The 16,270-nt window shown below is 37.3% G+C and overlaps 1 protein-coding gene across 3 annotated transcripts in view; it reads left to right on the top strand.

The window, feature by feature from the left end:
- Positions 1-6: 6 nt before the first annotated feature.
- The window catches only part of LHFPL3 (lipoma HMGIC fusion partner-like 3), a 475,460-nt gene continuing 459,196 nt past the window's right edge, over positions 7-16,270 (top strand). For all 3 annotated transcript variants that reach the window (XM_005862892.2, XM_005862894.2, XM_005862893.2), the window contains exon 1: positions 7-428. In XM_005862892.2, the coding sequence (XP_005862954.1) occupies positions 26-428 (403 nt within the window). In that variant the 5' untranslated portion in view covers positions 7-25. The remainder of the gene's footprint in view (positions 429-16,270) is intronic.

Raw genomic sequence — 16,270 nt, 5'->3', positions numbered from 1 at the left:
CGGAGCCGCCGCCGCCGCCGCCGCGATGCTCCCGGCTCAGGAGGCTGCGAAGCTGTACCACACCAACTATGTGCGGAACTCGCGGGCCATCGGCGTGCTGTGGGCCATCTTCACCATCTGCTTTGCCATCGTCAACGTGGTGTGCTTCATCCAGCCCTACTGGATCGGCGACGGCGTGGACACCCCGCAAGCCGGTTATTTCGGGCTCTTCCACTACTGCATCGGCAACGGCTTCTCCCGGGAGCTGACCTGCAGGGGCAGCTTCACGGACTTCTCCACGCTGCCCTCCGGCGCCTTCAAAGCCGCTTCCTTCTTCATCGGCCTCTCCATGATGCTCATCATCGCCTGCATCATCTGCTTTACCCTCTTCTTTTTCTGCAACACGGCGACCGTGTACAAGATCTGTGCCTGGATGCAGCTCACCTCTGGTGAGTGCGCGCTCACCTTCGCGGAGGCGGGGGACCCCCCGGGCGCCGGAGCTGGAGGGGCGGGAGTGGGAGGGACCCGGGCTGTGCTCGCCGCTGGGGGCCGAGCAACTTAATCCGCTCAGGCGTGGGGATAGGGGGTAGCTGGAACCCCGGGAGGCCGGAAACCCCGGGGTTCCCGGGACCCGGCGCGAGAGACTTGTCTTGGGGCTTTTGAGAACCTCCCAAGAGCTGGGACGCCGCCCCTAAGGGCCCGCCGGAGGCAGGGCGTGCGCAGGGCCGAGTCCACTCCGAACTGAGGGTGGGGAGAAGCGGAGTTAAGGGCGCGCACCGAAGCCCCAAGGAGGGGCTGGCACGGCGGGGCGGAAAGCCGATTTGGAGAGGTTGTCGTGGAAGGAGTCAGCCTGCTCTGCCCCTCTCCGGGACGGTTTCTGTCGTTGGTCCATGCGTGTGGAATGGTGGTGGCTGGAGTGGAATTGTTTCTCTCTGGTCCAGGCAGTTACAAAAATGTTATCATGCATCTGGAGATGAATAAATCCGAGTTGTTTTGGGTTTGACCCTTTTAAGAAAAAGGTAGCTTAGAACTGTTCCTTGGCAATTTCCCGAGGTCAAGTCTTGGGTGTGCGTCCTTGTCAGAGCACAGGTGCTTCCATTACATCTCTCCACGGAGAGAGGTCTTGAGAGAATCAAGGTCTCATTTTTGGGGAGTGGCTTTAGGAAGGTGGGCAGAGAGGAAAACCTGTCTCATTAGCATCACTGGTCACTCTTTGCCTGTTGGTGATAGATGGTTGTTAGCTGGAGAATATGAAAGTATTTCTTTTTTTCTTCTGAGCATCAAAGTTACTTTCCACCCAGAAAGGATGGGGTGCATTTCCTGGTGGCTTCGGAGAGTCATGAGACAAAACTGACTCCTTTCTCTACCTGCCATGGAGCTGATTCCCTCTCTGCCAGCCACCTGGGGTGCCCTGCCTCTGCAGGCAGACTCCATTCTCAGACACCTGACACCCTCTTTTTCCAGCATTGTCGCGGTCCTTTTGGTTTTATGGATGGTCTAGCGTGGAGGGACCAAGGCTATCTCAGGCAGCCAATTTTTTCTCACGTGTATTTTGTTTTATTTGATGGCGTTCACACTTCAAAGATGTTTCCTTCAAGATTTTGCAGTTATTTCTATGCTCTGGAAGGTTTTCTGGGGAGTAGGGATTTGACCCCTGAGTTTACCAGAGTGTCCTAGGATGATAAAGCCTTGAAAGGTGCTGGACAGGAGAGATAAAGTTCATGATCTTATATTGGTAGTTTGATATAAGAGAAGCTTGTGGGAGACTAAACGAGTATGGAAGTACTCGCTTTGTATTAAGTTTGTATGAGCTGCTTGTGATTTGCCACGAACTGTGAATGTGCCCCATGTGAAAGGCAAGAGAAGAGCACCAGTAGAGGCCCCCACACACATAGCATTATCCTCCTGAAATGTAAGAGTTCTCTGCTTTGCCTTCTGTCCTTTCATTCCAAACTTCTTGAAGCACCCCCCGCCCCGCACCCCCCACTGTTTTCATATATAATGTAAACTTTTATGGCCATTTCACATGCAGACTAACGTTGAGATTTGGAATAAATTAGTGTATTATAGTTGTTCTTGACACTTAATTCTTGTTTGACTTTGAAGACAATAGGACATTGAGGATGCAGGTGTTTTAGAAAAAGAGGTGACCCTGTGCAACTCATTTTAATTTTTCTAAGTTAAATGACCTATTTAGACTGGTGATTCAAATTAGATTGATTTTCAAAGGTCTGACTGTAATTTGCAAGTGATTTCTCAACAACATATTTCTAAATATTTTATTTTAATAAGATTTTTGTACTCTAAACCAAAGGGGTTTTCTAAAAATTTCTTTTAAGAAGAAAGCAAGCTATCTTTGGAAAAGAATTACCAGCTTTGAAGTTAATACAAACTGCAACTATTACAATAGTTTTTCCTTCCTCTTCCTGGAATAGAGTACACAAAAGTAATTTGTTCTGGGGTAGTGAAGTATAATGTCTTTTTTCTAGAAATTTTACATAAATATACTACCTTGTTTCCTATATGTCAATGCAAAATGTGATGGTAGCCTTTGTACTAAAGATGATACAAGGACATTTACTTCATTTTTGGAATGGTACAGGTCCTTAAGTTCTAGACATACTTTTAAAATCCTTTATTTGCAATTTATTTGATATTTTATTTCTAGATAAACCACAGAAAGACATAACTTTATTAATGAAGTATATTAATTAAAAAGAATGGATAATGACAATGGGGCAGTTAAGAATCAGTCAATTATATCCACATATTTTTCTGAGGAATGGCTTACAGAAGATATTTATGAAGAATGTCATATTTAATGTGGTTTTGTTTTTTTAATATATTAGATAATGTATCTTATTTTATTATTATTTTTATTGATTTCAGAGTGGAAGGGAGAAGGAGAGAGAGATTGAAACATCAATGATGAGAGAGAATCATTGATGGGTTGCCTCCACACACCTCCTACTGGGGATCGAGCCTGCAACCTGGGCATGTGCCCTTGACCGGAATCGAACCCAGGACCCTTCAGTCCGCAGGCCGACACTCTATCCATTGAGCCAAACCGATAGGGCTAATGTAGTTTTGTTTTTAAGTCTCGTGACACTAACAAGAAATTTAACATAATATATTATAAGTTACTTTCAAAGTTTAGTTTCTAGCGTTTAGACTATTCCTTTTGTAATGTTAAGGAGACTTTTCATACTTTTAACTGTCCCAAGGCTAACTCAAGTGTAATGTGCTAGCTATGAAAGAGACTTAATGTACCATTTGCTCTTTAGAGACTGTTTAACCCTCATTGAAAGTCAAATGATTAACTTGTGTATTTAGTTATGTAGGCATTTTAATATAGTAACATCATTAATTAAAGTCAGGCAGAATATAAAATCCCATATGAAATGATACACGAAGGTGATGAGGCAGGAGATTTTCTTGTGGCAATACAACATCAAGGATTATTCTTTTTCTGATTCTGAACAATAAACTAGAAAAAGTACTTAGTTTATTGGACATGGCAATGCTAGTGCTCTTCTATATAATTAACGGTGCTATTATGAACACCTGCCCTCTTCCTCTTGCTCTCCTCTCTAACTCATTATTAACCTCAGTGGAGTGAGACTTCAGAACTAGGAGCTAAAGTCGCACTACTGTTGGATATGGTCCTATACTTAGGGGCCATGCCTGATAAAAAGACTGATGACATAAAAATATTACATGTGCTTTCAGGAACAATCCAGACGGAGGAGTAGGTGTCCTCCAGGTTTCCCCGTTTCTCCTTTCTGGGCATTGGGCAGATGTGCTCTTCTTTGACGTGTCAGGGAGCCCGCCAAGCCTGCTCACATGGGTGGCCCTGTGCGTGTGGAGTTACGATGCCTTTACATGTGCTTTCAGGAACAATCCAGACGGAGGAGTATGTGCCCTCCAGGTTTCCCCCTTTCTCCTTTCTGGGCAGATGTACTCTTCTTTGACGTGTCAGGGAGCCCGCCAAGCCTGCTCACCTGGGTGGCCCTGTGTGTGTGGAGTTACGCCGGTGCTCTGAAAAGGGAACAAGGTTGGGATTTACTCAAGTTGCAAACTCAGCATTCAGGACCAACGCCAGTTCTTAGCAATGGCTGATGCTGAGCAGTATGAGGAAGCAAGATCTTGCCTCAAAGAGCTGCTAATCCATCCTAAATTCAGTTACATAATGACCATTTTTTTGGGGGTGGGGAAGGTTCCCCTGCCAGAGTACTTTAAACACTTCCCCAGATGCAGAGCAAAGAATGTATACCACCACTGAGGGCAGTTTTCATTTCCTAACACATTCTACTTTTAAGAATATTTTATTTACTAAGTCAAACTTATAGGGAAATTATTTGAAAATGAGAATTTAGAAACTGGTGGGGTTTTTGTTTGTTTACTTTTATGTCATGTGACAGGAATATGACAAAGAGTAGAGGGAAAATACATTAATGTGAATGTCAGAACATGATTTAAAAAATATTTTTACTGATTTCAGAGAGGAAGGGAGAGGGAGAGAGAGACAGAAACATCCATGATGAGAGAGAATCATTGATTGGCTGCCTCCTGCACGCCCCCTACTGGGGATTGAGCCCACACCCTGTGGTGTGTGCCATGACAGGGAATTGAACTGTGACCTCCTGGTTCAAAGGCTGATGCTCAACCCCTGAGCCACACTGACCAGGCAAAACAAATGATTTTTATAACAGTGAGATTTTGAGTGACTATGTGTGAAAAATGACAGGATCCATATAACTCATAATATATACTATCAGTTGATTTTTTTCGTTAGTGCAAGGCTGCACATTTAACAGCTTTTATCCACTGTAAAGTGTTAACAAGATACTTATATACTTCTATAAATCATAAATACATACACACATACTTACATACCTAACCAGAATGTGGTATCAGATGCTTAACATGAAACAATTATTCAGTGATTGTTGCTTATGTATGGTATGAGGCTCTGACCCAGTAAAGAAAATCCAGATGGCCAGGTCAGTATATTACATTTTATGTGCACACCTTAGAAATCTTTCAAAGTGAGCAAAATTAAAAAAAAAATAAAGAAAAAGAAACAGCAGAGCATACAGCTATAGTTGCAGTATGTGGCTCAATGCACTTTTATGTGTGGCGTAATGAGATAAACTGAGCAAAGAGGAGTAGAAAGAACTTCAGATCACTGGGAATCGAACCAGCGACCTCTTGGTGCATGGGATGACACTACCAACTGAGCCACACTGGCCGGGCACTAGGAGAATTTTAAAGTGTAATTTGCATAATAGATTTGAACTTTGGGGGTCACTACCAGCTTTAATTAATATGATTTTTCTTTATAATGAGTAAACTGAAATTTTTATTGGATACGAGGAAAGACCAAGGAACTGACCTTTATTCTTAACAATAATAAGAAAATAATAACAATGGAAAACAAGAGGCTGGTGTGTTTAGCAAATAGTAGATAAAATATTTGATGACTTAGACATAAAGCTGTTATGAAAAGTCACTGAGGCATTTGAAAAAAGAAATAAACAAAAAACAATCTTTTCCAGAATGCTAAATGTTCACATAATTAATATCATGCAGCTCTCAAATTATAGCCAGGATTCTATGACACTCCTACTACACAGGATCATTGTACCATTTATAGTTAAATTGTCCTAACTATAATCTTGAGCACATTTCTCATCTCTTTTCCTAAAGTGGAACAGAAAAATGAGTGGCTTGCAAAAAGAAGATAATTTTTTGATCAGTCTAGACATGAATCTTATTGAACTTCTCTTGGACAGGATGAAAGAAGAAAGCAAACCTTTCTGAAATAGAGTTGCTGGCATGAAACTGTTGAATTGGTCTCACAAACCTGGATTCTGACATCTTCTCCAGCCTAATAAAACCAGGTCTCCGGCAGGGTAGGGACTGTATATATGTGTTTCATAGGAGAAGGGATTGCAAATGACAGGCTGAGTGAAGTTAGTCTAATTGCATGAAGTCTTGAGATTATGGCTTATCAATGAAAGAGCTAGTGGAAGAATAGTGAAAGGTAGTAAAATGAATGATAAATAATAGTTGATCAGAAAAGATTTCATGCATAACTTAATCAATCAAGAGTATTCTCCATATTTTTTTTCCCTATTAGAAAAGAATGGCAAACCGGAGTTTGAAGGGAACTCACCTTTAGCTTTAGTACCGAATGCGTCATAGGCCCATTTACTTAAGTGTCTAGAGACTATTTGTGCACATAGTCTATGAGGGGAGTGCTCTGTACAGCCCCCCCTTTTTTTGTTGTTTTAATGAAGATTAAGAGTGAGACATAAAATCAAAATTGGAAATGTCTATTATCATTGTCAGAAGGCTCAGTATTTGAAAACCAGCTGTGAAGAATGACAGGGATTAGAAGAGTGACACCAAAATTAAATGAAGGATGAATAAAAAAGATTGGAAAAAATTCAAGGTGGAAAAACCTGTGGAATTTGATAACATCAAAAGCCTGTTTTGAATTTGATATAATCAATGCTTAAAAATGCATTATACAGGACAAGCAGAAAGCTGGAATGCGTATTACAGTGCAAAGCTGTGTGCAAATCTCAATTACCAAGAAAGAAAAATTATGGCTCCACCCCTTCCCTCATACTGGGAGTTATAATGGATTCTAAGATCAAGGTATTCAAGGGAGAGATGATTGAACTTCTTGTATGGTAGATGGGAATGGAGGATTAAAATAAGCAAACCTAAGAAAGAAAGGTCATTGTAAAATTCGATAAAAAGCATTTTATAGTTTCTCTTTGAAAATCTAGTTACAGATTGTGAAGCTAAATTGATTTATAGAGTGCCTTTAGTGGGGAAAGGGAACTGACAATGAGCACCTAGGGTAAATATATTTACAGAACATTTTAAGAACATGTATAGTATAAGCTAGATTAATTGAATTTATCTAAGATTCAGAAAATAACCAGCAATATTGTGGATATATTATTCAGAAAATAACCAGCAATATTGTGGAATACCAAATATTAGTTAACTGAATATTCACATTTTAACCAGTTAACTGGACAAGGTGTAGTACTGACTAGTTGGTATTTTTTTGAAAATCTTTATAGGAAAAGGAATGCTGTATTGCAGTGTTTTACAAATATAGTTGGTGACACTTTTATGGGTCCAATATCAATTCAGTATGTAAGTGATCAGCATTAAAACTTAGATTAAAACAAAATAGAACATATGAATATAGATAATAAGGGTTTTATGAAACCTTTATTTCCTAAAATATTTACGTGTGTGTGTGCGCGCACTGGATTGCGATGTATAATGTAGTACTTACTGTGGGCTGCAGTCAAAATATTTGAAAGACACTAGTCCAGAAAAATGAAGACAGTATGAATTTGGAAAAATAATTTTCTCTTTTCTGGAAAATTGTGAAAGTTTTGTACCATTTTATAGGTAATTTTATATTAGAGGGTAGAGTAGGTAAAATATATGTAGCCAAAACAATTTGAGACATTTTGCTTTGCTTTTCTCACCTCCATTAATGACTTTTATTGCTAGTAAACCCCAATTAGATTATGGATATTGAAAAGAAGAATTATTTTTCCAGATGTGATTTTATTGGGCATTCATGCTATAGAAAATGGCATGGTCCATCTCTGAGCAACAGTCTAGCCAAGCAAACATTTAAACAAGTGCCAAATTGATATCGACTCATACACTTTTATAAGTTGGATGGATGTTAAAACTTACTTATAAATAATAATGGTAAATACTAACTATTGAGCAACCACTATTTGCAAAAGCTTTAGTCTATTATGTTTAACCTTTATAACAATCCTACAGGTTTAGTATTATAAAGCCCATTTTTGCAGATGAAGAAATTGAAGCTTAAAAATTGTACTCAGACTCCTGCCTTGGAGTCTGAAGGAAATTAAGTCTTGCCAAAATTACATCTTGGAAAAATTGAGACTAACACACATCTGATTCCCAGCACAGCACTATTTCTACCACTTTCTTTTGTTTAAAAATTGTACTCAGACTCCTGCCTTGGAGTCTGAAAGAAATTAAGAGTCTTGCCAAAATTACATCTTCGAAAAATTGAGACTAACACACATCCAATTCCCAGCGCAGCACTATTTCTACCACTTTCTTTTGCTCCCAACTTAATGTACAATTATTTAGTATAAGTCTTCAATATGCACGTTCACCATTCTGCATCAACGTGATACAGAAGGAAGGGACTGCTATTTACAGGGAAAATAATTGCCTACATGTTTACCAGATTTCCCTCTTCCAACATGCTTAGGTGTGACAAGGTACTCCTCATCCCATTCTTTTCAGTTCCTGAACCTAGAGCCTGTGTGGTTCTTTGCCCACACTGTCCCCTTGGTTATATCTCTGATCTCATTGCTTTCAATCTATGACTGGGAATCCTACAGGACAAGGGCACATGTCAGCATTAATGGCTCTGTATCATCTGTTGTGTCCTGAATCAAATGCAGAAATGCTCTTAGTAGACTTGCTTATTGATGGTGGTGGTGAAAGTGGTGATGGTGCGGATCACCAAGTCACACAGAGAGTAATGATACCTGGCAGCTTCTGGAGGCATCAGAGTTGGGAAGTGGTTGTAAGATTTGTGTCTTGACTTGGCCACTTATTGGTTGGATGACTTTGGGTAAGTTATCTAACTGCTCTTGACTTTTCATGTTATTTTTCTAAGTCTTATGTAATTGTATTCAAGATACATACAAAGAGATTGCAAGTCATGGATATTAAAGATATATCATCTGTTAACCAAGTGTTTCTGAGCATTTACCAACAAAGTAAATGTTGGAAAAATAAAAAATAGAGTAAAATTAAAGCAGAAGGCAAATATAGTATAATCCTAGACAAACACATAGATATCCCGAGTTAGAGTTCCTCAATATAATGACCTTAAATAAAACACCTATCTTCTGTGTTCTAGGATTATTGAATTAATCCATGTAAAACACCTAAAAGTGGAACTAGCACTCAATAAATGTTAGCTATGATTACTGTTCTTATTACTGCTGCTACCATTAAAGAGAACAGGGCTGGAGGAGTGATTAGTATTCAGAAAACTTAGTAGACAGAAAGATCAAACTCACAATATACAAGTTAAAGGACAGTTTTGTTTTACTACTTGTATATGCCAGACCTACCTTGTTCTGAGGATTAAGAAAGATAATGGCTATGGAATCATTTTAGAAATCACACAGTGTTGTATAAATGCCATTGTGATTTCTATAATGGACATTGTACATTACTAACAAACACCATATTCAGTTAAGGGTTTAAATTTGTATTAACAGGGTCTAGCTCTTCCATTTTATTTGTCTAGAGTAATGATTCAAAGTAATAAGAATGTATTTTGGAGATAATTTTAAACTGCTTAATAATTTCAACTGAACAAACTTGGGGGGAGGGGTGGGGGAAAGCCATGTTTTAAAGGCATTGTGAGCCAATCTTTTGATTATGTTAAGACCTAAGTACTTAGGCATTCTTAAGTTCCCCCAAGTGATGTGGACATGCCTAAATTATTTTTTCTTCACAGTTACCAAAAGCAAAATGGAATATTCTCAATATGTAATAACATCATATAACAACAGGAACAAATCCAAAGCAGCATTTTTTCCTGACTGTTTTAAATGTAGCTGTAATGTTTTGAAAATGGTTTCTCAATATTACATCTGCGAATCTTTATTTTTCTCCCAAAGCAAAGAAAGCAGTGATTTAAGATTCTCCTATTTATGCTCAAATGACAATTACATTGCTGTATGCCAATTTCTGTAGCTTTTCTAAAGAAGCTTAAAAAAACAAACCCATTGTTGCTTGTTATTAAAATTTTCATTTCAAGTTTAAAAACATCAGCTTATTATAAAATGAGAGTATCAGTTATTACTACATCTATGACTGTGACCTAAACCACTGGATCGAAAACTGAACAAATGAACATTCTCTGCTTCGCATATTACCAATATCCCTTTGATGGTGAATATCCAGCGTTGATGTTGACAAGAGAACTTATGAACTAAGTATCTTGAGAGGTGCAGGTGCAGAGATGCTGGTGAGCACAGCGAGACGGTCTCCCCCATGCGTCCTGTAGGTCATTGTGAACAGCTCTGCTCTTTTAGACCTTTCGGTCTCCTGGAAAGGGCTCTCCAGCAAGATGAGCGAGGATGGGGAAATGGGCAGATCCACCCCAAATCTTAGTTTATTTTGCGGAAGACCCCTCCATTCACTGCAGGATGGGCTCTAGAGGGAGCTCCAGCCCTGTCATCTTGTGCTTCTCAGAACGTCGCCTTTTATAGGGTCAGGTCCAGAGCCATTTTCACCCTGACAGTACTTGTAACATTTTAGAGGAAGGAGCGTAGAGGATAAAATATGAAGCTTGAAAAAGAATGAGAAAAGGGATTCATCCAGAACGCATGCAGTAGGAGGAAAGCTCCTTTTACCTACAAGGGAAAAGCCAACTCCTCCTATAACGCATTGCCTTGATGTAAATTCTTTTAATTAGTCTCTATTACTTACCTAACCTAGGAAACTTTTGTGCCTTGAGTGGCCTGCATTTTTAGAGGACTCATTGGCATGGTCTTCCGTTGGAACATTTTGACTTGTTTCTTAGCCTGGAGATGGACACTTTTGTATAACTTGGACATCACTGGAGAATTCAAAAGAAGTTGAGGAATTCAGAACTACAGGATTCTAAGCAGCCATTTGATCTTGGTGGCCATGAACTATGCATTATAATTGCATCTCTGCAGCAGCCCAAGCATGTTTGCAAATGAAAAAAAAAAGTAGAGCTTGAAATTCCATTTCTTGGGAAACTTTAAGGACTTTTCAGAATTTAAAAATAATATTTACAATAACTCAGAATATGGACCCCAGCCACAGGCAAATAATGTGTCATAGGATCAGAATAAAAAATTGTATCTCATCTCATTACTAGCTCCTACCTATCTTATTTGAGTCTCCGTTTCCTTAAAAAAAAACACCCAACAATAACAACAAAAAGAAGGAGTGAGTGACTGCTTTCTTCCTAGCTATTGCAATTGGGCACAGTTGTACACTGTCACATAGCTTTTTGTCACTAGAACCCACTTGAAAAACACACAAATTCTGTTCTTTTTTTTTCCTTTCAAAACATGGGACCTCAGCTCAGTCTGGTTTCTATTTTATTTTTTTGGGACCCTGAAGTGCAGAAAGTTCATTAGAGAAAAACTTCCAAAAAGCACACTTTCCGGCTTAACATCAAGCCTTTATTTCCATCTCACACTCAAAAACATTATTTTTACCCCTCACAAAATGTCCCCCTCATTAGCCCCAGTGCCTTACTCTGGCCCCAGTGTCTACTGAAGTGTCTGTGCCTGGACAGGCCAGAAAACCAAAACGTGTACTGGTCCTGCTGTTCAATACAGCACCCTAGCATTGCTATGGGGCTTTTAGAAGACGAGGACTGATTTAATGTGCATAGAACAAAGGAGAAAAGTTATGCAATCAATATGAGTTCATTCATTTGACAAGGGCTGGTCTCTTCCTTTGTGCACTGTTGAAGAATTGATTTCCTTTTTTACACAAAAGCTCTAGAAAACCAGCCTAATGACTGAGAGGTGGTCCCTAAAACTAAAGTTTTAATGGTGATAGATTTATTCAAGTAATAGAATGAGTCTCATATATGATTTTTCCTTCTCCAAGTTTCATGATGTCATGAGAATTTATTCTCAAATGTGTAAAGTATTATTTGTTTAGTGTAGAAATATGACTTATATGAAGGCAAGCTTGAACTTGTACAATGAAAGAGAAGGTGATTTAAATTTCTATTGTAGTTATAATGTTACTTAGCCTAGCCATCATTCTGATTTTATTTAATATTTGCAAAATGAATTATTTCAGTTCATCTCCAAACATGTTATGAATAACATATTTTACATTTTATGAATAATATATTTTACATTTGTGTGTATGTGCCTGTGTGTGTGTGTAGTGTAAAGAAGAACAATAAAATGACCATTTGTATGTCTGCCACCCACTTTCCTCATTATATCCACTCAGACATAACCACTTTACTGAGTTTTGTGTTATTAGTCTACATTCCTTATAATACTAATGCAAATATACATGTAATGTACATATATACATATAATATGTACAGTAGTATACACATTCCTGAGTAACACATTCTGTACTTTTGGTCTTTCTGTTTTTAAAGGAAATGCTTTTAATATTTTACCATTTAGTATGACATATGGAGTAGATTTTTTTCAAATACTATTTATTAGGTCAAGGAAGTTCTCTTATATTCCTACATTGATAGGGAGTTTTTAGATTGTGAATATATGTTGAATTTTATTGAATGCATTTTCTGTATCTCTTGTGATGATTAAATGACTTTCCTGAATTAATATATATTGATAATATGAATTATAATGCTATATTTTCTAATGTTGAAATAATCATGCATTTTAAAAACAACACTACTTTGATATACACTGTGAGTCTCAGACTCTAATATTTTATTTAATATTTTAAAAAGTATTTTCATGAGTAAGGCTGGTCTTTTTATTTTTCCTTTGTCATACTGTCTGTATCTGGTTTAGGTATCAAGATTATATAAGACTCATAAAAGTAGTTGAGAAGTCTCTTTTTGGGTTTTTGAAAGCATTTATGTGCTATTGGAATAGTCTGATCTTTTTGTGTTTTATAGAATTATTTTATAAAACTGGGTCTCATATTTCTTTGTAGGAAGATTTGAAACTACTGATTACAGCTGTTTGATGGTTATAGAGTCATTCAGATTTTTAATTTCATCTTTAGTCAATTTGTAAAGATATATTTTTCTAAGAATTTTTCCATTTCATCTACATTTTTAAATTTATTGGCATATAACTGTCCATACTCTTATACGCATATAAGTTGTTTGTAGATGCCGTCTTTGTTTTCTTTATATCAATTTGCTAAAAGTTTGTCAGATTTATTAGACTTTATAAGAGCCAATTTTATCTTCGTTGTTCATCTCCATTACCTTCTGTTTCATAGCATTAATTTCTGCTTTTTATTTTTATTTCCTTTTTTCTATTTGCTTTAGGTTTATTCTCTTATTCTTTTCTAATGTCTTAATTCTTTTCTACTCATTAATTATTAGCTGCTACAAACTTATGGAAAACTGCTTATATAGAGTGAGACTTTTGAAGGCATCATCATTAAAAATTTTAATTAGGAATTGCATGTAACCATCTCAAGCATAACCTAAAAGGAAAGAAAATAGATGTTCATGAAAGAAAGTTCAAGTTACTTGTTAAAATATTTACAAATATTATGGTGGCATCGTTTATACAAAGTCAGAATATTTAATCTTGAATTTATATCCAATATGTGTGAAATTTAATATTCTACTTTTCTGATATGAAGTAAATATAATAAATGTTTTTGCAAAGTTTACATATAGATGCTCCCAAATACTTTCCCATTTATTCTAGTAATTGCTATCGTAATAATATAATTTTTAAATGTGTATCATGAAAAAGATGAGTAGGAACTCTAAACACTACCATTCAGTTGGTGCCACCAAGGTCAGTGTCAGCTTTACTGTTCAGCTGTTACTTTGGATTCTTGCTTTGTCTTTTTTCTTACCTCTAAGGATTTCTCTTACAATGAGCTCAGCCATGTGTATTAAAAAATGTTCTGGATATTTATGCAGAATTTTGAGGTGTTCTATTTGAGAGGGTTTGTTTGTTTGTATGTGTGGTGTTTTTTTTTTTTTTTTTTGTCATCTGATCTGCCATATTGCCTAAAATGTAAATCCATGGATGATATTCAGTTGACTTTGCTTAGTTCTGTGGCCACATAAACTCTAAACTTCAAAGTGCCAAGTCACCAATTTATGTCATTGCTAAAAGAGGGACAGGATCAGAAAAATGTGGATTGATGTATGCAAACTAATTATAATTTCTGAACCTACTATTCAAAACTCATGAATCTCCCACAGTGAGTTAGTGTCATATTTTTCTAAGCTGGACAATATATCAGGAGCAAAGGGATGAAGGACTCCACTTTCAATGGCATATGCATATAAGGTAATTAATTTCTTTTAGTTTTAATATAAAAATACCAAGCAAAATCACAGAAATACTGTAATTTGGGTTCTCAGTCTTTCTCAATTCTTTCAATCATTAATTTATCATTACTTATTGTGTGCATATGATGTGTATTAGAGAAGATCGGGGGACTGAAATACTTTCTAATATTTAGGATCGCTTCGTGATTGGTCTTCTTAGGTTTGGAAAGAATTTTGTATCACTAATAAGAAAAGTGTGGAGGCAGCTATACCACACTAGATAAGTGCATAAGCTCTGAAACATCTGGGTTTGTGTGGTGGTTGCTTCATTTACAAGGTCATTGTGTGACCTAGGGACAGTTTTTAGCCTATCTGTGCCTTAGGTTCCTAACCTGAATAAATATAGTACCTATGCCATGTCTGGAACATAGAAAACACTCATAAAAATTTGGTATTAGCATCAAATCATCATCGTTGGCATCATCATCATCATTATCACTATAGAAAGGCAGTCCCAGAAAGAACAACAACAAAGTAAAGGACCTAGTAGGTTACTGTTCTATATAAACCCCCTATGACCTCATTATTTTATTTCTCTTTTAATCTAGAAAAGAAATCATGTACATTTTGGATCTGTCATTTCATTGCTACTCCATTATTGTTGGGCGAAGCTCTTCCCATTCTAGGTTTGTGTGGGGAGTGATAATAGTGAGAGAAGAGAGGAAGTTGTGGAACTTCCTGGAGTGGGTGCCCTTTGGGCCTTCTTTTTGGGTTAGAGATGGGATCTGTAGAATGATATCAATAGGGCTCACACAGGAAGTGTAGTCCGCAATTGCAGCTCCTTTTGATCTTCTTACTGGAATCTTCTTGAGGGCAGGGATCATGGCTGTTTTCACCACCATTGTACATCTCGTGCCTAGGATGCCTGTTGTAAATTTGCCTTATCTCTCAATGCACTAACTGATGCCACAACTCAAAGCTCTATTCTAGGAACTGGTGTAAAGACAAATTCTCTGCTCTTTTTAGAGAAGGGGTCAACATAGGTGATTTCCCCACAGAGTCAGTGCAACTGAATATCTTATTATTTCTGTGTGATTTAAACTCTACCGAAGAAAACAGGTTTTATTTTTATGGTTTAATAATTTTGACCTTAACACAAAAAATAAAAATGTTAGAGAACCAAGTAGACACGAACATATTTGAGTGTAAACTTGTTTTCAAATAGATTATTCTCCAAAAGAAATTCTTTTAGTTCTCAGCCTTTAAAGTAACAACCATACAATCAGAGTAGAACAAGGCGGGAAGATCTAGAGGACAAAGGAAAAGACAAAAAGACAGAGAGCAGTATAATTCAAGGAGCTAAGCAGATGGGACTGGCATGTGACAGAGCAGCAGTAATCTTGCGCAGTTTCCACTGTCCCTGCTCCATTTACGTACATTTATATAAAGGTTGCAAGAGGAGAACTGATCAGGTACCATCTAATCAGGGAGCCCCAAAACCTTTTTGTTCCTCCTCCTTCCCTGCCTCCTTCTACTTCTTTGCAAATTTGACTTGACATTCAAATTCTCTGGGAAGGAGAAAAAGCATGGAGTTTATAAATGAAAAAAACAAAACACACCTATATAGGTAGGGAAAGAACATTTTATTTGGAGGCTAACAAAAAGACAATACAAAAAAATTTAATTCAAGCCTCCTTCAAAATACAATAACATCAATTTGCTGATTCCGAGGGCAGTAATAAAGTGGTGTCACAAGATATATTTCTTAATCATTTTTTCTTATAAAAATTGTTTTATCTTTTTCACTGTTGTGAGGTGTTTTTTTTTAAATTAGTCTTTATTGTAGAAAGTATTATAGATGTTTCCTTCCCCCCGCCATTTACCCTGTTCACTCCATCACTGTGGTGAGTTTTTGAAAATCATAAATTAAACCTTCAAATATAAGAAAAATATGTAGAATCTCGAGTGCAGTTGTAAAGTAGATATTGAAAGCTGGGTAACAGTGTTGGGAAATGAATTATTCTCTATGGTAAACTCCAGACATAAATGGAGTCATTTCATGATATTGTTCAGTTACATTGTTCACAAGGTTTCTTTAGGAAGATGCTCCTTGTCTTTGATTTTGAAATGACTTTTTGATGTTTGGCTGCTATGGCAACTGCTATTTTATTAGAGTTACATTGATAATCAACTAAAATTGTCAACTTGTTGGCTTGCTACTTTAGA

Source organism: Myotis brandtii, unplaced genomic scaffold (assembly GCF_000412655.1).
Source record: "Myotis brandtii unplaced genomic scaffold, ASM41265v1 scaffold17, whole genome shotgun sequence".
Lineage (NCBI taxonomy): Eukaryota > Metazoa > Chordata > Mammalia > Chiroptera > Vespertilionidae > Myotis > Myotis brandtii.
The sequence above is the reverse complement of the archived record's forward strand: the minus strand, read 5'-3'. Positions and strand labels throughout refer to the sequence as shown.